Source organism: Plectropomus leopardus, chromosome 7 (genome assembly GCF_008729295.1).
Source record: "Plectropomus leopardus isolate mb chromosome 7, YSFRI_Pleo_2.0, whole genome shotgun sequence".
Classification (NCBI taxonomy): Eukaryota; Metazoa; Chordata; class Actinopteri; order Perciformes; family Serranidae; genus Plectropomus; species Plectropomus leopardus.
Window position 1 is genome coordinate 20410216 of NC_056469.1, and position 26518 is coordinate 20436733.

The 26518-nt window shown below is 38.8% G+C and overlaps 3 protein-coding genes across 3 annotated transcripts; 2 read left to right on the forward strand and 1 right to left on the reverse strand.

The window, feature by feature from the left end:
• The first annotated feature begins 1101 nt into the window (after positions 1–1101).
• On the forward strand, positions 1102–2689 carry gja9a (gap junction protein alpha 9a). Its single transcript, XM_042489165.1, has one exon. The coding sequence runs from the start codon at positions 1181–1183 to the stop codon at positions 2678–2680; it is 1500 nt and encodes a 499-aa protein (XP_042345099.1). The 5' UTR covers positions 1102–1180; the 3' UTR covers positions 2681–2689.
• Positions 2690–4469: 1780 nt separating this feature from the next.
• LOC121945142 (c-Myc-binding protein-like) lies at positions 4470–6477 on the reverse strand. The gene is made up of 5 exons (XM_042489167.1): positions 6323–6477; positions 5927–5999; positions 5278–5326; positions 5035–5164; positions 4470–4945 (listed from the first exon to the last, which is right to left on the reverse strand). Exons 1-5 carry the CDS (start codon positions 6335–6337, stop codon positions 4898–4900), a joined length of 315 nt encoding a protein of 104 aa, XP_042345101.1. The 5' UTR covers positions 6338–6477; the 3' UTR covers positions 4470–4897.
• A 1428-nt stretch (positions 6478–7905) lies between these two features.
• rragca (Ras-related GTP binding Ca) lies at positions 7906–26015 on the forward strand. Its single transcript, XM_042489166.1, has 7 exons — positions 7906–8276; positions 12626–12829; positions 15552–15751; positions 19032–19146; positions 21226–21368; positions 21745–21893; positions 23997–26015. The coding sequence occupies exons 1-7, from the start codon at positions 8094–8096 to the stop codon at positions 24149–24151; spliced, it is 1149 nt and encodes a 382-aa protein (XP_042345100.1). The 5' UTR covers positions 7906–8093; the 3' UTR covers positions 24152–26015.
• Positions 26016–26518: the final 503 nt, after the last annotated feature.

The following is a 26518-nucleotide window of genomic DNA, read 5'->3' on the forward strand; positions in this document are numbered from 1 at the left end:
ACTATTGATCGTGTGAGGCCTATGTGTATAACTGAGTGGTATTGATAATGTGGGGATTCAATCCGCCCTGACAGTTTTTTCTCTTTGTTTAGAGCAAATTCATGGCAACAAATGAGGGCTAACGAATCCTAAGCATGCAGTCTGGACTTACAAAGCATGTATTTCGGATCAGCTTTGTCATTTACACTCACAGCTATTGTACATACCCAAATGAACCACACAAAATATGTCCAGTGAGTTATTATCTCTGCTGTTGAATGTAAACAGCATTTCTGTTTGTAAAGGTAAAAACGTTTGAAAAAAAAAAAACCCCTCCTGACAAGCAAATACTGAGATCAATGTCCGCATTACAGCTGATCACAGACCTATAGCTGCGAGGCCGTGATTTAAATGCATCAGTGAAGCTGCTGGTATTGACTTTCTCTGCTCAGAGTAGTTGGCAACCTTCCCTCAACAGCTCCCACTTTGTTTCTGGCAGCACAGCAGCAGAGGCGGGTCACTGAAGATTAGGTGATGCACGGGGACTGATGTGGAGGGTGCTAATGATTTTTAAAACTTTTTGGTGACTGTGTCAGGGCTGCATGACCCGAGGAGATTTAAGTCACCACCGGCAGTCTGTCCACGCCGCTGCAAGGTAAATGAAAAGGGCAAGAGAGCTGATCTCTGCCCTGGTCTATAAAATGACTCTGCTGAGGGGAATATTTTCATTAAGACAAAAATTTTGACAGCTGACCAGTGAAGATAACATATCACTGGAATTACAAGTCCTCTCTGACAACTTTTAATATTTTGCAAATATGTGACACTTGCATTTTGCATTTTTATGTCACAAGTTTTTGACTCGCTGTTTCATTTTTTTCAATTAAGAGGTACTATAATTCTTTTCCAATGTTACTGAGAAATCTTTTTTTTCAATTTCTATATTTTTCTTGTTTTTTTGGTTGTTTACTACTGCTTTTATAGTGTGTTTTTTAATCTGGAAAAAGTTAATTTTATCAATATGTCTTTGCTTCCCATCTTAAAGTCCACCTTATTTCCTAAAAGGTGTATTGTGTACCTCTGTTCATTGTACTTTTTCCTCTATAGACACCAATTTTGGACTGTTTCTGCAGATTTTCTTCCATAATTATTTCTCTCTTTCTGTCACTGACTTTCTACCAGTCATAATGGCAGAGTGAAGATGGGGGACTGGAACTTCCTCGGGGGGATTTTGGAGGAGGTGCATATCCATTCCACTATGGTTGGCAAGATCTGGCTCACCATCCTGTTCATCTTCCGCATGCTGGTCCTCGGAGTGGCAGCTGAGGACGTGTGGAACGACGAGCAGTCTGACTTCATATGCAACACTGAGCAGCCGGGATGCAGAAACGTCTGCTACGACCACGCTTTCCCAATCTCCCTCATCCGCTACTGGGTGCTGCAGGTCATTTTTGTGTCTTCTCCCTCGCTGGTTTACATGGGCCACGCTCTGTATAGGCTGCGGGCGCTGGAGAAGGCCCGGCAGAAGAAGAAGGCTGTGTTGCGGAAGGAGCTGGAGCTGGTGGACGTGGAGTTGGCAGAAGCCCGGAAGAGGATCGAACGAGAGATGAAACAGCTCGATCAGGGGAAGCTGAACAAAGCTCCTCTGAGGGGCTCTCTGTTGCGTACATATGTGGCTCATGTTGTCACCCGCTCTGTTGTCGAGGTGGCCTTCATGACAGGCCAGTACCTCCTTTACGGCTTTCACCTCTACCCGCTCTACAAGTGTGAACGGGATCCTTGTCCCAATGCTGTGGACTGCTATGTTTCCAGACCGACAGAGAAAAGCGTCTTTATGGTGTTCATGCAGTGCATTGCTGGAATTTCCCTTTTCCTAAACATCTTGGAGATCATACATCTGGGTTACAAGAAGATTAAAAAGGGCATATTGGACTTTTATTCTCACCTCAGAGATGAGAGAGATGATCCTGATGACTACTGTGCCAACAAGTGTATAAAAGAATCTGTCGTGCAAATATGCACCAACTCATCCCGAAAGACAACGATTGCTTCTGCACCCAGTGACTACAACCTCTTAATGGACAGGGCGCAGGGCACAATTATGTACCCAAACCTGATCAAACCTTCAACCTTTCTACCTCTTCAGGGCGAGCTGCCCACTCAACACGATTTGGATGATTGCAGATGTTCAGTTCAATACCCCCCACACTGTAACTGCACCTTGACCACAAATGAGCCGTGCTCTCCGTGCTGCGACTCTTTGATTAATCCAAAGCAGGACACTGAGGACTTTGTGCATCTTCCCCTGCACAGTAAAGAGGATGACGGCAGTGAAAAAGGAAGCCCGGACTCTCCAAAATGCCAGCAGAAGGCCACACACACTTCTTCCTTCCCCACGCTGCCTGTGAGCGCATCAAGGAAGCCGTGGAGAGCTCATGGCTCCTTCAAATGCTCCACAGTGTTGGAGGGCAAAAGCTCTGACACAGATTCATACGGGGGTGCAAAAGCCAGCAATGGCCCTCCCTCCAGTCGAACACAGTTAAAATCAGAGGCCAGACATCAGAGTCAGCCCTCCAGCCTGGAGTCTCTGGATGACTCCAGCTCAGGATCCAGGCACAACCACAGACCCCCTTCCTCCAACTGCAAAACATCAGTGGCAAGTAATGCGAGCAGCAGACGAGCAGCTGACCTGCAAATCTGAACTTCAAATACAAACTGTTTCCTTTCAGCAATACATGCTGACTCCCATATCTACATGTAAAGGTATACTACACAGGGTTTTCCTAAAAAAAAACAAAAACAAAAAGTGTATAGACAAAAGTAAATCTTCACAGTCATCACTTATGAACTCAAAGTGTCTGGCGATGTGTTTATCTGCAGAGACTCTGCCTTCTGTCTGTATTTTCCTATTTTGCTGTGTTTGGGACGTCGGCACAGTATGCAGGTGAAGTCGGTGCCGGAATGTAAGCAGCACGCATCCAACAGGAAGCTACTAAAATCACAGACACAGCGCTGAAAAAAAAAATACAGTGAGGCTGAACGCCAAACGCACAAAGCTGGGGTTGGCTCTCTCTTTCTTCAAAAATAAGGTTTACAAACAGTACAAGACAATTCCTGCATAGTTTACCTTTAATTTATGGATTAACAACACTCTAAACTGGCTCCTAGCTGATGAGAGTTTTCTAACATTTTTGTTTGGTTTGTGTTTTTATTCTAAACTTTTGACCGTTCAATTAATGAGTCACGCTTAAAAAACTCATTACGGTTAAACTGATTTGAAATTTTTAATTGTTTCTGGCAACATATTACAAAAAGAAACAGCAGAGGACTTTGTACGGTGTGTTTTATATTTTTTTCAACAGTTTTTGGAATAAATCTGTTTTCTATTGTGATTAGCTGCATGTGTTGCTACCCAATTAGCATGAAAAATTAAGATTTAGACGTAGTCTAAACACTGTAAGTGGCCGGCCGACAATATTGGTTAATCGAGCAAGTTCATTTTGCACGTTTTCCATCCACCTACAATGTGTTTTCATAAACAGTTTACAAGCGAGACATTAGCAGACATGGCCACAACAAAGAGCCACTAAGTCAACGGTGAGGGCCACCACTTTCAGGAGTGGAGGAAAGTTTAATACTTTTGAGTGAAAAACAAAATAATTGCATTTGCATCATTTGTATGTAATTTTTTAAAAATGTCTAAATACCATATATGATTTGAAAGGCACGTGGCCCTGTGGTATTCAATGTGACTATTCATTTTACTGCTTGCGTATTCATTTCTGATAATTGTGTCACATAGTTGTTATGCTTTTAAAGGGGCTGTACGTAACTCTGAATAAAGATAGTTAATCGTTGAGTCTCGCTTTGGGTTGGTAGTCGGACCAAACCGCCAACGCAATGTGTCATTTGACAACATGAGAATGAGACTCAACAATCAACCATCTTCCTCCGGTTACATACAGCACTTTTAAAGTTTGAAGAATGAACAACATGTAGACTTTTGACGGGCCTTTTGCAAAATATGTGTCTGATAGCATTGTGTAGATTTGTGCAAAAGCAAATGCAGTTATTTTTAGACTGAAGATTATGCTGTCTGAAGTTTGCCGTTTCATTTTATCTCTGTGTTTTAAAGCATTAACGGGAGGATTTAGTCGACACTCATCTGTTTCCTGAACATATCGATAAGCGGCAAACACAGCAGCACTGTCCTGTCCACACCAACACGAATACTGTTGGATTACTGTTGTAGGAAACCAGATGTACTCTAGTCCCTAACATTTTCATTTGTCCCTGTATTGTTGTAATACCTGATTTGTTTCCTGAGAAGGTTTAAGTTCATTTTGCATGAATAAAGAATGTAATGAAATTAAGTAATGACCCTTAGGTATTGTTGATGTGCACCGCTGTATGTGACCACAGACTCAAAATCCTCGAACTGATTTATACATTGCTCTTCAGAAACTGGTTCAACAGACAAAACAACAATAATCACGAGACTGTGCTTTATTTTACTGGTGACTTACACGTTTACTTTCGTCAGACCATTACAAATAAAGTGTGTCACTGTCGACACTTTCATGTCAATCTGGACAGTGCGTGTGTTTATAATTATGCCAAAAAAATAACATTTTCAGTAGTATAATCAGGCATAGACCTCCAAAAAATGCAATTAAATAACATGTCCCACATCTTAAGAACTGACCTGGCCAGTCATATAAGAAAAGCTATACTTGAGTCTGAACAAACAAGAAAAAAACTTATTTACACACATGTACAGAATAAGTTAGATTCTAAGAAACATAGAAAATAAGATTTACAAAGGAAAATACCTAAAAAATCTTGGCCTTCACATATTAGTGTGATCGTGTTTTGAAAGTGAAAAATTACATTATTTAAGCCAAACCAGCGCTGTGGTCTAGTCAGCTGTGGCTCCATCTTCTGATGCAGGTTCAAAACGCTGCAGCTGGAGATGGAGGAGAAAGTGCATCTGTGTTAAACTGTATCTTCTCTACAATGCCATGCATGACTTTTACAAACCAGCAAAAAGCTTACCCTTGTTTTAAGGTCTTTGTTTTCCTCTGCCAGGCTTGCACATTTCTCCTTTAAGTCCATCACCTCCTGCTGCAGAGCCTCCGTGTCTGCCGAAGTCTGAGCAGCAGCGCAGAGATGCTGCTGCACAAATCTGGGAAGGACGTGGTTAAGGAATCTATGGCACTTCTGAACATTTCTCTTTCTTATTTTTCTTATTTGGAGAGGTGGATGCACCGAGCATAAACTTTAGTAGTTCAAGGATACTCCAATGCATTGGTGGGCCTATCAGATTGTTCATACAGAGCCACTAGAACTGAAGTCAAAGAGAAAAAAAGAGTTCAATAAAATTGCACAAGAACTGAGGCAACTATAGATGGAGCTGGCTATCTCAGGTCAACATTTTTTGGGTATCAGACCAAATCTGATACTGAAACTGACTGGCAGCAATGGACAGAGTCTTGGTCTTATTTATGTTTTCTCTGCATAGATATTTGCTGAGTAAATTAATCATTTTGGTTAAATTTGGCTGCTTTTTTTTTAAATGAAAACAATGATTTTGCTGATCAATAATAAATATTATGTCATGTAAGATATCAAAATGTTTTGTTATCAGTAGTGGAAGTAAATGCGAACAATTTCTAGCCCTAATTACTAAGACAGTGAATTTGGAGTCGGAGTGTGCCATTAGGTGATCAATTGGTATCATTTACAAATTCCAGCAATTCAGTATGTTGCAATTCATTAATAATAACAACAACAGTCCAGCCCTATAAGAATAAGATCTATTTCTACAAAAATATCAACCTGGTCGTGAAGTTGCTTAGGACCAGGTTGCTTTTTATAACAAAGTGATATTTGTGAATGATGTCAAAGGTCAAAGAGAGAAAACCTCTACAGAAAAAAGGTGCCATACCGCTTGTGAGAGTGTCAACAACACCAGCTTTTTCCAGATATCTCCGAAACTGTTCCCTTTTGGGGTCTGTTGCCTGTGAGAGAAAAAAACCAAAACATTTTATTACCAAAAAAACTCTCAAATGTCATAAAGTATGCTTAAAGATGACTGCGATATATAAAATGCTTAAACTATATCAAATTGTAAAAACAGTTTGTTGACATTATTTTACGTTAATGAACGAACATTTACAGGCTTAAATCATAACCGAAAGCCAAAACTTTCACAGGTGTTCCCTCTGCGCACTGATAAACACACAGCTAGCTAATATTAGCTCAGCTAGCTTACAGTTAGAAGACAAGACACAGTTTCTACGGAGCATTACTGTGAAATAAAAGCGACAACAAACACACGTACTCTATAATGTGCCATAATGATGTGGACTATAACGCTGACTTTCTTCTGAAAGATACAGTGCTCTTGTGTCCCCGTTGATTCCGCACAACAAAACTAAAACGCCCGCAAACCACATGAAAAGTTAAGTTTCGTTTAGTTTATGCCTCAAGCAGCGAATCTGCTGCCTTCAGGGGACCTCGGAAAATAACAACATGTACATCAACCACAAGCATGATCAGAGCAAAAGTCAGGACTCATGACCTTAATATTTCTTAAAAAAAAAAAAAAAAAAAAAAAAAAAAAACCCCCCCCCCCCCAGAACTTATTTTAAAAGGTAGGTGGTACTGAATTCCTCCTGCACTGCAATTTTGATATTAATATCAATATACACAAATAATATATTAATTCACTTTATTATATTTACATTGTTGTTTTAGATAACTTTGGGTTAGATAAAAAAAATTCAAAATATAGCTAAAATAATGCTATAACCTTTTAAAAAAAAGTACTTCAGTGCAATTGTCCACACTTCAGTTTTAGTATTACATCTTTAAATAAAGATGTAAAATGCCAAGTCAAAGTACACATAGTTTTTCTTGTCATTTTCTGATAAATGTTGGCTATATTATACCGAAAACACAACATACAATATACAAGGTATGTTTATTAGTCATTTTTTTAAAAAGATACTTTAATTTTTAATTTTAAAACTCAGCGTCCTGCTTTTCTTTTTAGTATTTAAACAACCAGGGGACCTTTGTCCCAAATAATTTTATATTTTGTGTTTTTTTTTCTATTCTATATTAAAGTTCTCGAATGTTGAAGTACTTTGCTTTATTTTTAATATTATTCGTATTTCTCTTAATATGTTTATTATGTTTGATGTTTGCACTAAAACCAAAGCAAGTCCTTGCATGTGAACACCAACTTGGCAATAAATCCTTTTCTTATTCTGATTTTCGAGGTGGCGTATGTTACAGAGAAGTAAACTTGCTTTTTCATTACCAGCATTTACTTTTACAGCATTTACTTTTTTCATTAGTACTTTTACTTTCCATACTTAAGCATGTTAAATATCATAGAATTACTTTGTATATTTAAGCACAGTGAATGTCGGAGACTTTTGTTTTCTGTTGTTATTATCTTCATTATTGTTATTATTTTTTATTATTATCAAAAATGTAACTACTGTGATGGGTGGAAATGAGAGTTTGAATGCTATTAATTCCGACATTTCAGAAAGGCCTTAAAGTGTTCACTTTACAGTTGTGGGTTTCTGCCGCCACCTGCTGGTGATATAGAACAACAACAGCGCTGCCCGCCTTTTATTTAGTTCGTTTTTAACAACCGTCATGAAATGTTCACTTATTTTACAGCAAACAAAATATGTTTAATTAGGTTTTATCGCTATAAGCTCAAACGACTTTAAACAGTTGTTATAAGAGCGTGTTTTTGCCCATTATTCAGGTGATAGGTCGCAAAACAGGTCTGAGTACTAGTCAGGTGACAGCGACAAACCTCATTTGAGTGACAGGCGGTTCGACCAATCACGTTTCATGTTTTAATTCAGACAACGAATCACAATGAAGGGGCGGGAACAAATGGCGAGTTTTTTTTCACGGGAGAGGAAATCCTAAGGAAATGTGTGGGATCACGCTCGGTGTTTCCAAGTAGCCAGGGCTTTATTGATAAACTATTTTCAGCGTGCAACGTTAGCTCACGCACACAAACACGGGTGTGGCGACCGACAAGTAAGGGGGGGAAGAGGGGAAGCGACCGTCGTTAGGTCAAAATGTCGATTCAGTACGAGGTGGAACAGCTGGCTGACAGCTACGGGGTTGCGGACTCGTTCCCCAAAGATTTCGATTATGGTGAAGAGGAGGCCGACATCGAGGACAGCCCGGCGCCGTCCGACAGCAAACCGAGGATCCTGCTCATGGGCTTAAGGAGAAGTGGCAAATCATCCATACAGAAGGTGGGCAGAGATGTTAAACTGTTAGCCTGTGATAGCTTCAAGTAAATGGGACGTTAGCCAAAATAGCTAATGATGATAGCTATGAAGCAGCAGATAACACGAGAGAGGAAATTAGTTAGCCTCCAGTGTTAGCTAGCTGTAGCTGTGAATTATTAACCAGGTGGACAGGAGACGCTAGGTGCATCTTTACTGATACATGTTCGTAAACCATGTGACTGTTGGGTTAACAACTTGTCCAACATGCCAAATATATCTTAGTCCCACCCAGCTGTGTGAGGCATTGGGCAGGTCGGATGTGAAGCTCTCACATGACTGCAACCCGACCACACCTTCCTTTCTGCAAGTCATAACACTTTGTTTGCAGTCAGTGCATCCTTTAGAGCACCTGCAGACAGGCCAGCATGCTCCCTAATTGTAATCATGGATGGGTTAATGAGGTTGTGGGGTCCCTGCTGACCCCCACCATGTGAAATATGTACCACGTGACCTCAATTAAATCCAGAACAACCAGGTTTTTCTGTAGAAAATGTTATTTCAGGGTGTCTCTAGGTCTTTAAAAGGCATTAAAATGTTTTAAATTCAATTTAATAAATTTCAGGTCTTAAAAGTCATTGCATAATCTTAATTTCCATAAACATTTGATCTTTTCTTTGTTGTTGTCAAAACAAGTCACGCTCTTCTGCAGAAGGTCCTCATTTCTGATGTTAAACCTACCATTTAACCTAAAACTTTTTCTTCATACTTGAACTTTCTGTTGGGAATGTGTAGTAGGGGTGGACGGATTATTGGCCTGAATGATTACTGGGACCAATATTTGGCATTTTGCAGATTATCTGTGTTATTATCGGTGTTTTATTTTAATGATGACCAATAAAATTTATTATAAGGTGCTAAGAAAGTGTCAGCATGGGAGGAACTTTTACTTTGTAAAACCTTAGGGAACTATTTTTAATTATTATTTTTTTTAATTAAAATTTTCACTTTATGAAATAAAATGCTAGGGACTTGTCGTATATGATGTTGAATGTTTCAGTTTTAATTAAATGTTTGCTAAAGGCATTTAAACAAAGTTTTGTGTTGGTGTTTGTTATATTCAAAATTCTGAATATTCACAGAAAGATTTTCATTTTTGTTGTAAATGCATATCGGTTCCAAATATCGGCCATTGGTCTCTTTAACTACTAATAATGGATATCGGTATCAGCTCTGAAAAAACAATAAGGGTTGACCCCTAATATGTAAATTAACCTTACTCACACTAATAACCATATTTCTACCTCTCCATGGGGCCACATATGTAAATTTAAATGCCATTTTTGAATGAGATAAAGAGGATTTGTCCAAAAAGAAGTCTTAATATGGTTAAAAAAACATATCTTGAAAGGATCTTAAAAAGTATTACATTTAAGTTTCTGATACATGCAGACACCTTGTATTGCCACCTAGATCCTTACGTTACCTGTCTTGTGATCAGTTTGCTTAGTGGATAAGGGGCTAAACAACGGCCACACTCATTACATATATGACTTTTGCTGTGGGAAGTAGCACCTTTGTGTTTTTCCCTATAGCTGAACGAGATAATTTAGGTTTTTTCCAGCTGGGGTTGTATGGGGAACTTAACACTAGTCAGTATATTTCATACGGTAGATGTCAATGCACGCTCCCAGTTTGGAGAAGCAGGCTGGAGTCCGACATAGACTCAATGTACTGCTGTTGAGGGGTCGGCAACAAAATATATTTTAGACACCTAAAACAACAATCCCAGTGTATATGAATTGTATGCTTCATTGAGAATATTTTCACTGCGTTACCTTGCTGTCAGACAGTGATTTCCAACTGGAAAATGAAGCCATAAAGTCACTGTCTTCAAAGTCAGACTCGTTATTTAACGTCGCTGAACACAGGAGCTGCTGGTCTACTGCTGCCTCGATCAGTTATTTTGTTTGTGTTACTATGTGACTTCGGCATTCAAAATGGTAAGTTTGGATTTACCATTTTGTCAGTGGATGCTAGTGGCTTTGATGGAAGTGAAGATGGGAACTGACGTCATTAACGGCTTTCCTGTTACAATGGGCTGTGTGTTGGAAAGACAAAGCGGTGAAGATACTCTCAATATAGCGAACAACCAAACTGATATAGATTGTTTTTAGCTGGGACTTTTTTGGGTTAGCTAAAAGACATTTTATTGCTGACCCCTGTCCATATAGACGCCGCTAAATCCTACACACTGCCCCTTTAATGTATTATTCCTAAATTTAGTTGTGGTGGTTTTGTATCGATTGAGGTTTTCCACCTCTGCTATAACTGCACTATAGTGCAGTAATTATTGTGGAAATTTGAATTAAGAATATGCATCGTGAGTGCAATATAAACTTAAGTAATAAAGCTCTTTAAATGATATTTTGGTACTTAAGTGGTGTGAATTTCCGATCAACTGTAAAAAATAATTCATCGAAACCAGTTGACGTGCAAAGAACCTGGGGCTTGTGGGGCCCCTTGGAGCCCATTTGGTTTGATTTGAGCTCTTTTTGTTTTGTGTGAGCCAACTTCTACAGCAAGGTTAGCTGTCTCACTTATATTCTTCAACTCTCCCGCTTTCAGACAGGCACTGCGGTTTAATAATAGATGAAATGCAGTTTTGCCGTCTATGATATTTTATTATTTATGTTAAAATTCAAGTGGGAGTAGAATCAGGTTTGATATAGCGTGACTCGCCAGGAGCTTATCCTACAGATCCTGCCTGAAGAGACAAAAGTAAATGGCAGTTTTTGGAACTGAAATGCACACATGTACTGTTTTGCAATAATCCACACACCGCCAGGTCTCAGACTAATGTTCTTCTGTAAGCCTCCAGTCTGGGCTGAAAACATGTGATTTGGCTTTTTGCTGGTTCATTGGCCTGCGACCTCAGCGACCCACAAACTGATTCAAAATGGCACCGGTGGTGAGAACATTCCCAGGTCCTTCACCATAAACCACTGCAACTTATTTTCTACCTGTAACTGTATTCATCAGACCAAGACCCTCACTGACCCTTAACCACATTTCACTTTACGGCTGCTGTTTTACTGTCTGCTGTCTGAATGCATGCAGCTGAAAAGTGCTGAGTGATGTGTGTTACATCAGAGTGAGTCTGCACTGTCTTGGCCTTTTCCCTCTTGCTCTGCATGTGACTTCTGAATGATTTGTGCTTGAATAATACCACAAAGGCAGTTTTGATTACATGTTGTGAAACAGTCATTTATAATACGTCACTATCTGTGAAGTAAAGGCTTTTTTTTTAAAGAAAGTTGTAGTCAGAGTATAAACTTATTACATACATGTTTCCTGCAGTATTAAATGATCAGCATTTGTCATAATTCTATAGACAAAGAATGTGTAAATTAAATTAAAGTCTCAGCCATTTAACACAAGTTTAACAGTCAATTATCAAACATTAAAACAAAGAAAAGGACAAAATTTAAAAATTGAATTATTGAAGGTGCAGAACAGGATGTCTTGAAAAAGACGCAAATACTTGAGAATATTTTGAGGGAATTTAATCTCATCCCCTAATTTTTTATCTGTATTATCTTGAGTCTTGAAAAGAAAATCCAGCACACTGTTCTTGCACGGCATCAAAATTTATCAGTTATACTTAATGTTTTGGTCCCTCTGGACCATCATCAAGAGTATTATTGAAATGTTCTTGAGAAATAGTGAAATACTCTTGACGAAGGTCCAGAGGGACTGAAAAGTTTAGTACAACCATTAAATTGTGATGCTGAGCAAGTGTGCAGGATCTTCTTTTCAAGACTTAAGTGATTATGAAAACAAAATATTAAATGAGTATTTAAATTCCATAATCAATGCATTTGATAAAAATAGCCACGAATATTGGTTTTTTGGTGCAAATATTTCTGTAATGGCTCACAAAAGAATCATGTTTATTATTTTTTAAATTATTTTCTGTAGTATCTCCATGTTGATTATTTGTCCCACCAATAACGTGTTCTGCAGTGTTGTATAGATATTTATGTCGTATGTGTTGTCTTCACCTGGGCTCAGTTTGGTTATATTTATGTGTGATTTCACCGTCACCAGTTGTTTTAGAGAACTGAAGCTTCTGAAACTCTGAAAAGAAGCTCATAACCTGCTCTTGCACTGTTGGCGTGTTAATTTGGCTTAAGTGTTTTACAGAGCCTTGAAACTGTTCTTTGTGTGCAATATAATACAAGCTTTCAAGACTATTTTTTCTTATTTTTGATCGATCAAGTATGAATCATTACTTTAAGGAGTCCAAGTTACCCACAGCAAATCACCAACACGTCATCTGCATTTATTCCACTGAATCACAATTCTGCTTTCAGGTGGTGTTTCACAAAATGTCTCCCAACGAGACCTTGTTCCTGGAGAGCACCAACAAGATCTACAAGGACGACATCTCCAGCAGCTCCTTTGTTAACTTCCAGATTTGGGACTTCCCAGGTCAGGTGGACTTCTTTGACCCCACCTTCGACTACGAGATGATCTTCAGAGGGACGGGGGCATTGATATTTGTCATCGATGCTCAGGTAAAGAACAGGAAAAAAAAGTGTTGATCTTGTCACTGACAGGATGTTTAAGTTTACAAACACTCATACATACTCAAGTTTACAAATCACTCATATTTTCCTTATCATCAAGGTAAAAATGCACACAGAAAGAAAACTACCTTTTTCTTGGTTAGTGATCAGTGTTGATGTAGTTTCCGGGAGAAGCCTTTGAGAATGAACTCAGTGACGGACAGCCAAAATAGCTGAGATAAAAGACAATTACACGCCGCGGCTTTGATGCCAGCGCTCTAAGTGCTTTCAAGAAGTAATCTCAGCTGCGATGTTGGCCACAGATGATCTGATCGCAGGGCTTATTTGTACTCAGAGGTGCATCAGATTCAATTAGTTTCAGCGGTCGGTCACACAGTGATAACTGAGGAGAAGTTGTTGTTCTCCTGCTGTTTTGGAAGACAATGCAACAGTCTATTTCCTCATACCTGGTTTAAAGCTGATGAGAAACTCCCTGTCCCGGAGCAACTCATGATTAGTGTTTGTGTTGTCTCTGTAACACTTTGAAGAGGCAGCGTGTGTTGATTTTCCTGTTCATCTACTGACAGGAGTTAGCTGTGGCATAGTTGTAATTGCAGCTCATCTATCGTGTATAATCATCTGCTGCACTAAATTATTTGTTTCTTCAGAAGGTTCATCAATCAAATGCAATTTAGAGGTATCTTAAGGTTAAAAGATATTTCAGTACACTGGTACACCACTCAACACGTAACGGCGAGGGCCAGGAGGGGTGTTTAGATGGAGTTAAATCCGTCATCCAGCTGCAGCAACCAAGAAACTGTCACCTAGTTGACAAATAAATGCCTACATGTGATGTTCACAATATGATTTTATTTAAGCCTGAACGACATTCAACAGTTTACTGCTGCTGCTCTTGACTTGTTTGTATTTGACATACGGTCATGGTAACTTTTACGCTGCTCTCACTGCTCAAATTTAGCAGCGGATCTGGCATCTCTGCCAGCTATGATATCTGTCGAATGGTGTGTAGACTCCACCTACTCGGCACACTGCAGGCGTACACCAGCGTGCTGATGGTTCACGCCAAGTAACTCATTTTTTCCCATACATATATTTATTCAGTCTTATTTTATTATACAATTACACGCAGGGCATTTGCGAAGCCTCTCCCTTCCCCGCCTTCTCTCTCTTTGTTATCAGACCATAAATGAGACAAGAATTTAATTTGCTCACCACCCCATGGTCCCTCACCTGGCTCCCCACCACTGTGGATTTCTTGGCTGGGAGGAGAGCGTGCAGCAGCTCACGGGGCAGACCTTCATTCAGCTGATGTAGCGACTCAAATTCAGCCAGCACAAACCTCCTGCTGTCACGTGTCACAGCCAGCTGGTAGCCAGCGGCAGCTCCGTGTTTAACCTGTGTAAATGGCAGCAACAAAAGTTTGCTGATCTGATGGCGAGTTAGACCGGAGATGCATGCACGCGTGATGATTGCCATGCGTCGGCTTGGTGGTTCGGCTGTGCATGTCCTTACGAATTAATGTGACACGAGATGCAGTACGTACATAAATAGCAGGAGTGTGCAGAGGGGATGTGACAGAGTTAACACAGCACAAGAGACACATACTCCCCATTGTCCCAACGGGCTTGATTTAGAGGCCTTACTTCCCACGACTGTTTCGCCACTGTCGCCTTTTCTGCCTTGATATCACCATTAACATGACAGTAACCTCTTTGAGTGTCGCCATGTCTGTTGTTTACATCCCATACATGTGGTAGTTGTTTATGACCTGAGTGCTCTCTTATGCTCTTTAGAGATATCCTCCAGAAACACGTGTCACGTATAGGCAAGTATATATATATATATATACAAAAATGCTCATGATGCAGCCGAACGTGTATGCAGACACAAGGTCAAACAGCAAGCATATTCCTACTGCCTTGTCTCCATCCAGCAAGGTATGCAGTAGCTGCATGGAATGAGGCCGAGGACACACTGTTTGAGGCTGTAGCTAACATTAGCTACGTAAAAGTGAACTGGAAGCCGCAGCAATGACCCTTTAGCAAAGGTTAGCGGAAGGTTGCACTATTAGCAACATTGTCTCTGAAGCAATCTGCCGATTTTAACATGCATTTTGTTTTGTTATTTGTTAGGCTCTTTTAGACTGTCTTTCATAATTTCGTCTTCCTTTTTTTAATACGCTTTGTAGATAGCCAGTTGTTGCCAATGCTGAAATAGCAGATTTGGGGTTTTTGAATTAGACTTTCATCATCTTAAGGGACATGCACGGACATCTGCATTTGCAGAACAGTCAATAAAAAAAATAAAGTGCCAGTCTGAAAAAACCTGTTATTGGCCAGTCTTTTTGTCATTCATGGGTTAAATTTTCAAAATCTTGAAAACAGAGTCAAGAGGAGGTGCAGAACAATAATTTTCTCTCAGCCACTTGAATCACAATAAGCTCATAAGTTATTATTTGTCCAGTGATGCCAAAAAACTGCCTACTCCAGCTTTAATCGTTTTGTTCTCTAGAGCTTACAATCAGCTGACAGTATGGCAGAAATAAAGGGGATTATTTGTATGGTGATTGTGCGCATTAATGTAAAAATAGAAGTAAAAAAAAGGCTGTTGGATAAAGTCTTGATTTTTTTTTTTTTTGCCAGTGTGATTTTTTTCTGAAAAGATATACATATTTCATATGTGTATTAATGCGTTACCTTCTCCCTCATAGGATGATTATGTGGAGGCCTTGGGCAGGCTTCACCTCACCGTATCGCGGGCTTACCGGGTCAATCCAGAGATCAACTTCGAGGTGTTTATCCACAAAGTGGACGGCCTCTCAGACGATCACAAGATCGAGACCCAGAGAGACATCCATCAGAGAGCCAATGACGACCTAGCAGACGCTAGCTTAGAAAAGCTGCACCTCAGGTACACTTAATTTAACATTTTATTAGTTTAGCTCTACATCTCAACAAGGCTGAAGAAGAAGTTATTTCATCCCTGCTGCCTATGCAGTCACAGAGGATGTTGGTATAGAGAGTCATTTTAATTTATGGTGTCTCACACACACTAATACAAACAGACACTCCTATTATCTTAATTTCTTAATTATTTCTCAATACTGCATAATAGTTATGCAAATAGGTTATCCTATTTCTCCTAATAACATAAGATTCGATTCAGACCTCGGCCCTTTGCTGCATGTGATCCCTTTTCTCTCCTTTCACGTTTAAACTGTCTTATCCTAATAAAGGAAAAAAAACACAGAAAAAAATCTTTAAAAACAAAACAAAACTGCAACACACATTGAATTTAAATGCCTGCAGTAAGACTGGTTCTACCCAGCAGATTTACCCAAATTTGATCAAAAACAGTCGCATTTTACATTGCTCAAACAGGGTGGTACATCAGCTAATCAGAAACCTTAAAAAAAGCATTTCCAGATTCAGTCTTTTTCCTAAGCTAACTTAAGTCACACTAGTATACTTGAATGTAACTGAACTCCAGATGTTAATGCAAATCAAAACATACGTTGTTACACATACAAGTCAATACTTTGGTGATTTATAGTTGCTAAATGGGATTTATTATTTTTCGTAGCAATTCTCTTTCGTTAAAACAACTTCTTGCTGCCACAATACTTGGAGGTGCTATCAGCCAGTCAGTCACACTTCCCTCTGCAGCCAATTTGTGTTGCGTTTGAAAGTGAAAATAAGGCTGCATACACAAACAGAGAAAGCTTCCCATTTTTTTTCGCCTGCACATGTAGTACAACGTTATTTTATCCGAGGTATATGACTTGTAATCTAATCTCTGAGGAGAAGAGTTTTATCAAGATGTGGAACTTCCTCGAGCAGCAGACTGATGATAAATGACATAAATATGATAGCTTGTGTGCATCACTTGTAACATGAGAGAAAACATGAAGCAATGAGGAAAAAAAAAAAATTCTGGTTAGGTAGGGCTTTGTTGTAATAAAGCCCAAACTTGAGAGCGCCTGCTGTAGTTGATATGTGTTTGGAGTTTTTTGTGTGTGTCGCACATTAGTTCAGAGCAGAAACTTGGTTGGTTAGTCTCATGATGTCAGTAGTGTTGGTGCACAGCAGCCTGTGTCCTGCATACTCTCAGTGTCACTGTGAGATTCCTCTTTAACCTCCTAATGAAGACACAACTTGTGCTTCAGATACCAGAGCTGTTTTGATTCAAGTTCCCAAAGTCTGACATATTTAAAATAAAGAGAGAAGACTAAAATTTACAATTATTGTTGGTCCATATTCCTCAATGTCACTGTGCAGTAGTTAACACCATCAACACTGTAGGAGATTTCTTGGTTCTGAGGAAATAGCTCTTTAAAAGACCTGAGCAGAGCTGATTAAAAAATAATAATAATAAAAAACAATTATCAGTTCTCTTACTGATTCCTGATCAGTTTTTGTGTGAAAAAAATGCAAGCATCAATGCAGAATTTATAATTTCTCTGAGCCTGAGCACAGTATAGAAACTGTAGAAAAAAGTGTATGTCATCATCTAAAATGGATGAAATGAGAGAATATTTGCACAACATTTTCATTTAGGGTTATTTAAACAAAGACAATTCTGCTAAGCTTGCGAGTGTGCAATGATGTTATTATAGCGTTTGATATTTACCCTCAGCCATGCTGCTCATTTGTTGAGCAGTGCAACTTGTGCATAAATAAGACTGTCAAATACATCGCACTTCTGAAGTTTGAGCTCATGTTGTGTAGAAAGATTTTTCAGTATATTGCTGGTGTTTGCACCCTAATGATCAGTTTACAGACATTACAACATAGGCGTCACTGTTATTTCCTGTTCTTTCCTCTTGAAATGAAGCCACGCTTTGAAATGTTTTTTTTCCTCTCCACCAGGACTCCTTCTTCTCAAGTTTCCAGCAGGGTAGACGCAGTTTGATGTAATTGTTTTGCAATGCACAACTGTCAAAAAAACATACCATCGTCCATTAAAAAAATGAATAAGCTTATGGACACACGATTCTCACATATCGGAAAATTTGGAACCGGCTCTCAATTATCAAACCTAATAGCTCAGTGAATATTTGTTTTAAATGTGAGTTTGCTTTTTGCTATTTTACTTCCTTTAAAGCCATAGGCATATTTTTGATTAATGGTCAGTCAAAATGAAAAGGGGTACATTTTGGCTGAGGAAACTTCTGATGGCCATTTATAACATGACTAATGGAGACATTAATAAATAATTCATGATAGAGCTGAAATAATAAGCGATTAGTTGATGGAAAAAAATATTGATAACAATTTTGATAATTGATGTAATCAAAGTTTTTATCAAACCAAAATACTAAAATTTCACTGGTTTCAGCCTGCTTATCATCAAATGCGATAATAGTTCCCCTTGTTTATGTGGTGCGCCATTGTAACTCCAATATGTTTGGGTTTTGTTTGCCAGACAAAACCAACAAGACGACATCAGTCTGGGCTCTGGAAAAGAGTTGTTCTTTATTTTTGTTGTTTGTTTCTTTTTTGGTGTTTTTTAGACCAAAAGATTAATCGATTCCAAAAATTCAATGGAAATGACTTGATATTGAGAATAATTTTTTGTTGCAGCCCTAATCCAAAAATGAAAAAACTCATTAATCGCAGTGTTTGCCTGATCTCAGTCAGCTCTGCAGCCGCTTTACTGTTGACGTTTGCTCTGTGTCGGCACACACTGCTCTGTGCTTTATGTTGGGAGAAATTGTTGTTTATTCCGATCAGACAGCCGGAGCAGTCCCGGATATATAGCAGAGCTGAGGAGCCTTTTTTTTTTCTTTTTTTTGCCCTGCCTTGTGGCTCTCTGGTTCTTTCCTCACTGTAATACATTGTAAAGTTGAGCTTCTGCCAAGTGTATGCAGACATTTGGCTCAGGCCTCTGGCTTCCTCAGTGTGTGACCTTTTTTATTTTTGTATCGCAGTAACCAAAGTCCATGAGTCATGAGTGTCCAGTGTTGTCATATGATGGCAGATTTTTGCCATCAAGTACTTATTCCTGAGTTTGTACGTCTGAATCCAGCCTGAATGCTTCGATCAACAGCTTCTTTCTTCCGTCCAGTGTCTGTGTCATGTGATGGCATGACTATCTGTATTTTTACCTGCTTTCATTTTTATTTTGAGGAAGTGCAGGGTTTCCTGCTAGTAACTGCTTACTGACTTCCTTTTATGTTGTCCTCATTCAGTTTTTACTTGACGAGTATTTACGACCACTCCATCTTTGAGGCCTTCAGCAAAGTGGTGCAGAAGCTCATTCCTCAGCTTCCCACGCTGGAGAACCTCCTAAACATCTTCATTTCTGTAAGTAAAGAGCAGACAACACTTGAAATGAAATGTGAATGAAATGTTTTGTCAGTCTGTCATTGACCAGCGTGATTTTTGTGTGACAGGCTGCATCATGTGAGTCACTGCCAGTCCGTATGTCACTTTATGATTAGCACTTCCTCCAGCGCCCTCACAGTCTGTGATTGTGATGCTGGTCTCTGGATGTTGCACACATTTCCAATTATATATTTTGCATCCATAAAAACAGGCAGGGAGTGCTTTTTTACATGATATTTGCTAATACTAGTGTGTATTCCAAAATGTACTTAATATTCTGGTATCCAGACAGTTTAAGAAAAGCCCTCAGTGACAGACAAAATATCTCCTTGAAGAGGTTTAAGTACGAAGCTCAAACTCTGTCTGTGGATGTTATACTTCATGAGTAAGTGCTGAAAGGTACTTCGAAGAGCATTGAGTTGAACTTAGTGCCTCTGCCTTTGGGATGACTTCTAAGATTCGGCTTTGAAACGTTTGATTTTTGGCTGTGTATATGTCGTCTTTTGGCACACCTCCTGTCTTCACTGGATGATTTAAGTTGCGTTTAATACATTAAATAAAACCTTCTATTTTGATGGAAGCCTTGTGAACTCAGTTGAACCAAAGTGAAGCCCAGTACTTTGTTGGTTCCTCATTTACATGCTTGAGGTATCACAGTATATGTAATTTAAATCACAACATCAGTCTTTTTATATCTATCAGTGCATAGTTTTGCAGATTTCGATGTGTGTATTGATGAGTTTTAGAAAATCAGTTGAGAAATGTTGGAATGTTTTTGTCTAATTGAGCAAATTAAATATCTGACAAATAAAGATACTAAAATGCCATGTCGGGCAATTAAATCTAGCAACTCAATTGCAAGAATGGACAAGTGGTAAATAAGAATGAAACGCATTGGATTTTTCTGTTTTATTAAAGCTGATGATGGAAGTAGTCAAGGAGCTTAGAGTTGCACATGCACAGTACTGACTCGGCACTTCTCAAACTTGCAAGTGAGAAATAACCCTCAAGTTTAATACTGAACTTCATCACATTGACGCGAAATCATATAAAAATCCAATGTTAGCCTTAAACAGTCCATGTCAGTGATTTGTTTTATTTGCTGACAATGGCCTAAATAATGCACTGTGGTATGAAAAGGCCAACCTCCACTGTATAAACAGCTTTAAGTATCTAGGGCAGAAACACTAAGTAGATTAATGGTTAGCAACAATTTCTACATTGGTAAATTGTTTTAAGTTTGTTTTTTCTAAGAAGATATTCATCAGATCCAAATTCTAAAATGTAGATATTTACAGGTTAATTTATTCCTTTGTGAATGGAAAGTAGAGTATTTCAGATTTTGGACTGTTAGCTGGAGAAATTAAGCAGTTTTATTTTGTCATCTTTTGCTTCAGAAAAATGTGATTTCATGGTTGTCTGACATTTTATAGATCAAACTCAAGAGAATGATTGTCAGATTAATGAAAATAGTTCTTAGTTCAGGGTGTCTGCGGTCATGGAAAACCTGGAAAAGTCATGAGATTTCACAGTTAGGTTTTCCGGGCCAGGTAAAATGAAATTAATAAAAATCATTGAAAGTGTTGAAAAAGTCATAGAATTTTATTTTGTTGTAATGAATGTAGCGCTAATGTGTGTCGATGTGTGATGTTTCGTTTACCATCACATACGTTTCTTCATTTTCTCCCCTCGCTCTGTCTGTCTCTCATCCCTTTATGCATGCCACCCACCTAAAATTATTTTTGAATAGAGTGTCTGATATATTTGAAAACCGCTAAGCCAGTGGGTCAAGAAACAAAAAATGTTAATATGTGTGCTTAAAAAGTAATGGAAAATTTTTGAAATTTTGTCCATGAAAACGCACGAGTTATCAAATTAGAATTGTTTGAGTGTTTGTCTTATCACCAATTGTTGTGTGTGTGTGTGTGTGTATATAATATGTATATATATATATATATATATATATTTATCAAATGTTCAATGTAAGGTATTCAGAAGTGGAGCTATCATGTCCTTTTTTCCCTTTTTCTTCATCACTCCTCTTCCTCTCCTCCTCAGAATTCAGGTATAGAGAAGGCCTTTCTGTTTGATGTGGTCAGTAAGATCTACATCGCCACAGACAGCTCTCCTGTAGACATGCAGTCCTATGAACTGTGCTGTGATATGATCGATGTGGTCATTGACGTCTCCTGCATCTACGGGTGAGTGTGTTTTATTTGTCTGTTTCTACATAAGTAACGGAGGTCAGAGTTTTTTTCAGCTCTTCCTGTCATTCAGATGCAGTTTGCTTTTTCTCCAGCTTCAACTTTATACTAAGTGAATTTAAAAAACATAGGATCTATAGAGTATAATTTTGAGTATACTTTCTGTATAAATTTGCATGTTAAATAAAGAGAAAAACATACATTTCATAACAGTTTAGGATGTAGAGTTCACCCCTTTGTTGTCTGAGGATGCTTTCATTGAAGCATAACTTAATTTATGCATGTATTTGCTTAATTAATCCACATCCGCAAGCTGCAATTTATTTCACTTTTTCTCCTGAACATTGTGTTGTGTTTTGTTGTGCCTCACCAGTCTGAGGGAGGACGGCAGCGGCAGCGCCTACGACAAGGAGTCCATGGCCATCATCAAGCTCAACAACACCACTGTGCTGTACCTGAAAGAGGTCACCAAGTTCCTGGCCCTTGTCTGCATCCTGCGAGAAGAAAGCTTCGAGCGCAAAGGTAAACTGTCAGAGAGATCTGTGATCCCCTGGAGCTCATTTGGCTTAATTTGGCTAATGGTGATATGGCCGTGTGTCAGGTGTTTTCATATTTTCTTCTACATTATTCTAGCATTACAGCCAGTGTGTATGAAGTCAAAGCTTTACATTGTAATATGTTGAAATAAGTATGTTCAAGGGAAAATCCAGCAATGTAGTGTTAAAGTTGTGGAACTTGCATTAGACAGATTTTTGAAAAAATAAAAAAAAATGTATGCATACTTTTCCTTCATGATATAGATTAAGGTGCCAAGTATCGATCCAATGCCATTGCTTTAAATAAAAATAAATAAATAAATTAACAGCGGTACACTACTAACCCATTTCCATGTCACAAAGCCAAATAAAATGTGTTAGAATGGAAAAGAGACGAATATATCTCATGTATTACATATACAGTATATATCCATGGATTGCTCAGTATGCCCTTAGCACGTCCTTTTATAATACTAAAAGTGTGCACAGGAAAATCTACCCATCATTTCAGACTCTTCTACTCAGCGCTGATACGCACACAGCAACATTTGATTGGTCGATAGATTCGCGCCCATGCATCATGGGATATATTTTGCACCCATTCAGCTATTAGCTAACGACAGCAGCAGCTCCTTTTAACGCAGATAAATGGATTTGTGATCACAGCAGACATCTTTTGTTTTTTGTTTTTTAAAGACGTAAAGTAACACTGCTGTTCCATGCTGGATTTTAAAGCTTCTGAAAAGATTATAATCACACCAGGGCACTCATTACAAAGCTACAAAAGTGACGATCCCAGACAATTTAAAGTAAAGTTTTCTATACTGCAGCGTTCAGGAGATATTCTAAAATTGCTAACTTGAGTTCTTTGATGTCGTATACAACATCAACGACCATATGTTATAATTTACCAATAAATAATGTGTTATCCGATCAGTGCGTAACCTTGCGTAGTCACTGATGGCTGATTGAATGTTATAGGCAGAATCCGAGGCATTTTCAAAACTGTCAATGGAACAGCTCCAGCCTCTAATATGTTTCAAACTCCAAAACACTTGACACACACTTGCATACTCTTCTTATAATGCAATTTAATAACATATTTTGTCAGACCCTCCTTCCCCAGTAACATCAGACTTCATACAAACAGTTTGTAACACAGTGTTTCTTTAAGAAGCCCGAGCCCAAACCGAGATAACACTGATGATATTATCATGGTTATTTTTTCAGGCTTTAGAGAGCGCTCTCAAAATCCACACAGGAAATGACAACTGTTTTCACAGTCTTAGCAGTACTCTTGGTAATAAGTAACCTGATCTGTTTCTGCTAAATTGGTCGAGAACCTCTTTAACTTTGCAATAAATGCTGCATGATGGAGGCGCTCATCCTTCGGCACTTTCATTTTTGTAGTTGATGTGGTTTTTATTACTTTATTACATACATACTCATTACATTATTACATTAAAAAGTTGCAGATGGGTTTAGCAGTGAATTACATTATTCTACAGATGTTCTTTTTGTTATGGATGTAAAATAATAACTTATTTATGGGGAGAAAAATTGAAAATAAATGCACAAATTGGTTCTTGAGTTTCTTTTCTTACTACTTTTCCTCAGATTTTTCATGTTCTGGTAATGCATTGTAAATAGTTAAGAGCCTAACATGAAATCACTTTAAATACTCTGAATCAAATGGGCATTTTTCCCTTTAGTTTTCACCAAATATTGTTTGTACTGTTATAGTTGGGACTAATTTAGCTTATGACCCTTCAATATACAGGCTGAAGCAACTTTAATGTAAAGGAAGTTTTTACTTGTCACTGTTTCCAATGTGTGCTTGCTCATGGTGGTTAATTGTTGGGTCTCTGTAAATGAAAAGAGTATGGTCCAGAGCTGTTCTGTATAGTGTACTGAGATGACTTCTGTTACGCAAATAAAGTTGACTTGAATTTATTTCAATCCAGAATAGGAAGCACAAGAACATTCAGACTTTTCACTGGTTTTCTGTGTGCAGATATTGTGACAAAAAGAAAGACACACGTGTCACTTTAAGGCATAATCATCTTTTGTATCTTTCTTCCTTCTTTAGGGTTAATAGACTACAACTTCCACTGTTTCCGGAAGGCCATACATGAAGTATTTGAGGTAGGTGTTTCCACCCAGCGTCCAGCGGGCTCCAAGGCGGTTGGCTCGCCCTGCAGCAAGGCTGTCGCACTGAATGGCACGCCGCGCAATACTGTCTAGACACTGATGCAAAACAAAAAGACGCAAAAAGAGGGTAGAGGAAAAGAAAGATGGAGAAGGGCTAGAGAGCCTTTAGAGGAGAGACTGCTAAACCCACCGGCGCGCCAATCACAATCCCTCGCTCCCACCACTCAAAGTACTGTGAGACGGCCTGAGCCAAGTGTGTGTGAGACTGCACTGGAGCGTGGGGGTGGGGGGTGGGGGGGGTCAGGCTTCTCAAGCTGGGATGGAAGGGAAATTCAAGTGTTCGTTACAGGCGATTGCAACGCACCGTGTTGGCTGTGAGGAAGTCAAAGAGAGTAAAACTGCACCTGGATTGGAAAAAATGTTCAGGATCTTTCTTTGGATTTTTCTTAAAGCGGTCAAAGGCTGTGATAATTAGCTGCTGGTCCCTCCAAATAAACAGTGTGAGGAGGGAACACAAACACTTGTCGTAACCCTCTCGCTCATGGACGAATTGTGATGTCAGTTTTACAGGAATCTTGTCTAGTGATGAACCCACCCCGACCACTTCTGTGCTGATTAAAAAAAGAAAAAAAAAAGATGGTGGATGTGAACTGCTAGTCCTAACCCTCACACGTTCAGAGATGGCCTTATGTAGATGAAGCTTGTCTGCAGTGCAAGCTCCCTCTCACCACCACTCACCTCACCTTACCTGAATGCTGCCCAAAACTCGCTTTTTGGTTTCACTTGTGAAGGGAAAACAACGTTTTGTGAGCAGACCGAAAAGGGATTGTGCTGTCCATCTGACTTGGTCTTGTGTGTGTGTGTGTGTGTGTGTGTGTGTGTGTGTCTGTGTGCGCGAGTGTGTATGCAGGTATAAATGTTGTGTGTGTGTGTGTAGGTTTAGGTGTATATGTATGTATGAGTGGGTGTGTTTGTGTCAATGAGAGGTTTTGATTGGATCCCAGACTGGGACCTTTACAGAAAGAGTTGATGTCCTTCTTCTAAATAACAGCAGCTTAGCATAATTAAACTCTTTTCAATCAGTGAAAGTAACCTTTCTGTGTGTGCTCCACTGAAAATCACACTTTTGATTGACTTCATGATAAGTTGTAAAATAAGTTTGTTGGTATTGGATATATTCTTTACAAAAGCACTGCCAAAATGGTTGAATGACTCAGATACAGTAAAACAAAGAAAATGTCATGATTAAAACTTTATTTGTTGCCATCTGAGAAAGAAATTCATTAGGTTGAGATGAACGACTGATGGAGAGGTTCACACTCCACATTGGCTGTCTGAGACATTTTGGGATGATTATATAATCTGATTTAATGATGCATGATTTTCCACCTACAGTTTCAGTCCTGCTGAAAATTTTTAGTTTTGGTTTTAGTTTGGCTCTGTTCAGCAGGATTCACAAAAACAAAATGTGTCCATTCCAAGCATGCATACATCAGTGTGATGTCAAATTGTTTCGTTCTCAATCATAACATTGCTCATTGCATTTAAAAGGTAAGAAAATTAAACTAACCCAGATGATTAAACAGATAAACAAGGAGGAAAAAAAGACCAAATTTTATTACTTTTACAGTTACAATGACACACAACATGTTCATGTCTGTTTGTTTATGTCAGGAGGGAGATATGGCAACTACCTGACTCATGAAGCAGGATTACAGCGTTATCTTGAGACATTTGCTGAGTTAAGTGCCTGTGAAACCTGTTTTTGGATCTTACTCAGCAAAGTTTTATTCCGGTTGCACGGTGAACTTGCTTCTTGAAACAGGCCCGAGATCTTCTCGACCCAGACGTTATCAGTCACCTGAAAATAAACACTTGCACATCAGAACTGTGATGGATGATTGATTTCATGTATTGTGATGCTATACTATGTGAAATAAATGACAATTTAAATTTTGTTTTCGTCAGTTTTAATGAGTGGTGAAGTAGCTTATTAAAGAGACACTTCAACCCAAAATCAAAAAGACCTTTTTCCTCCCACCTGTACTGCTGTTTATCAATCTAGATTGTGTTGGTGTGAGTTGGCACTTGGCTTGTGCTGCTAAAAATGCAAAAAAAAAAAAAGAAATCTAAAAAACTAAACAGTAATGTCTCTTTCCAGAATTCATGACCCAGTTATTCAAAATAATCCATAGAACCTGTTGTGAACAATTTTATGTAGGAACTATTTTTCTCATATGGAGTTATAGCCACATCCATATCACTACTCAGAAGGAAGTGAACATCTATTGCCAGCCCACCGAGCATGACTGAGCTCCGTAACATTACAGCTCATCCGAGGAGGACGCCATTAATGCTGACAGCTCAGCTCAAGCTTCGCGCTCATGAGTAGATGCACGCTTCTTTCTGTGCAGTAATACAGTTGGCAGGTTTAGTCTGGTAGAAAGAACATAGTTCACC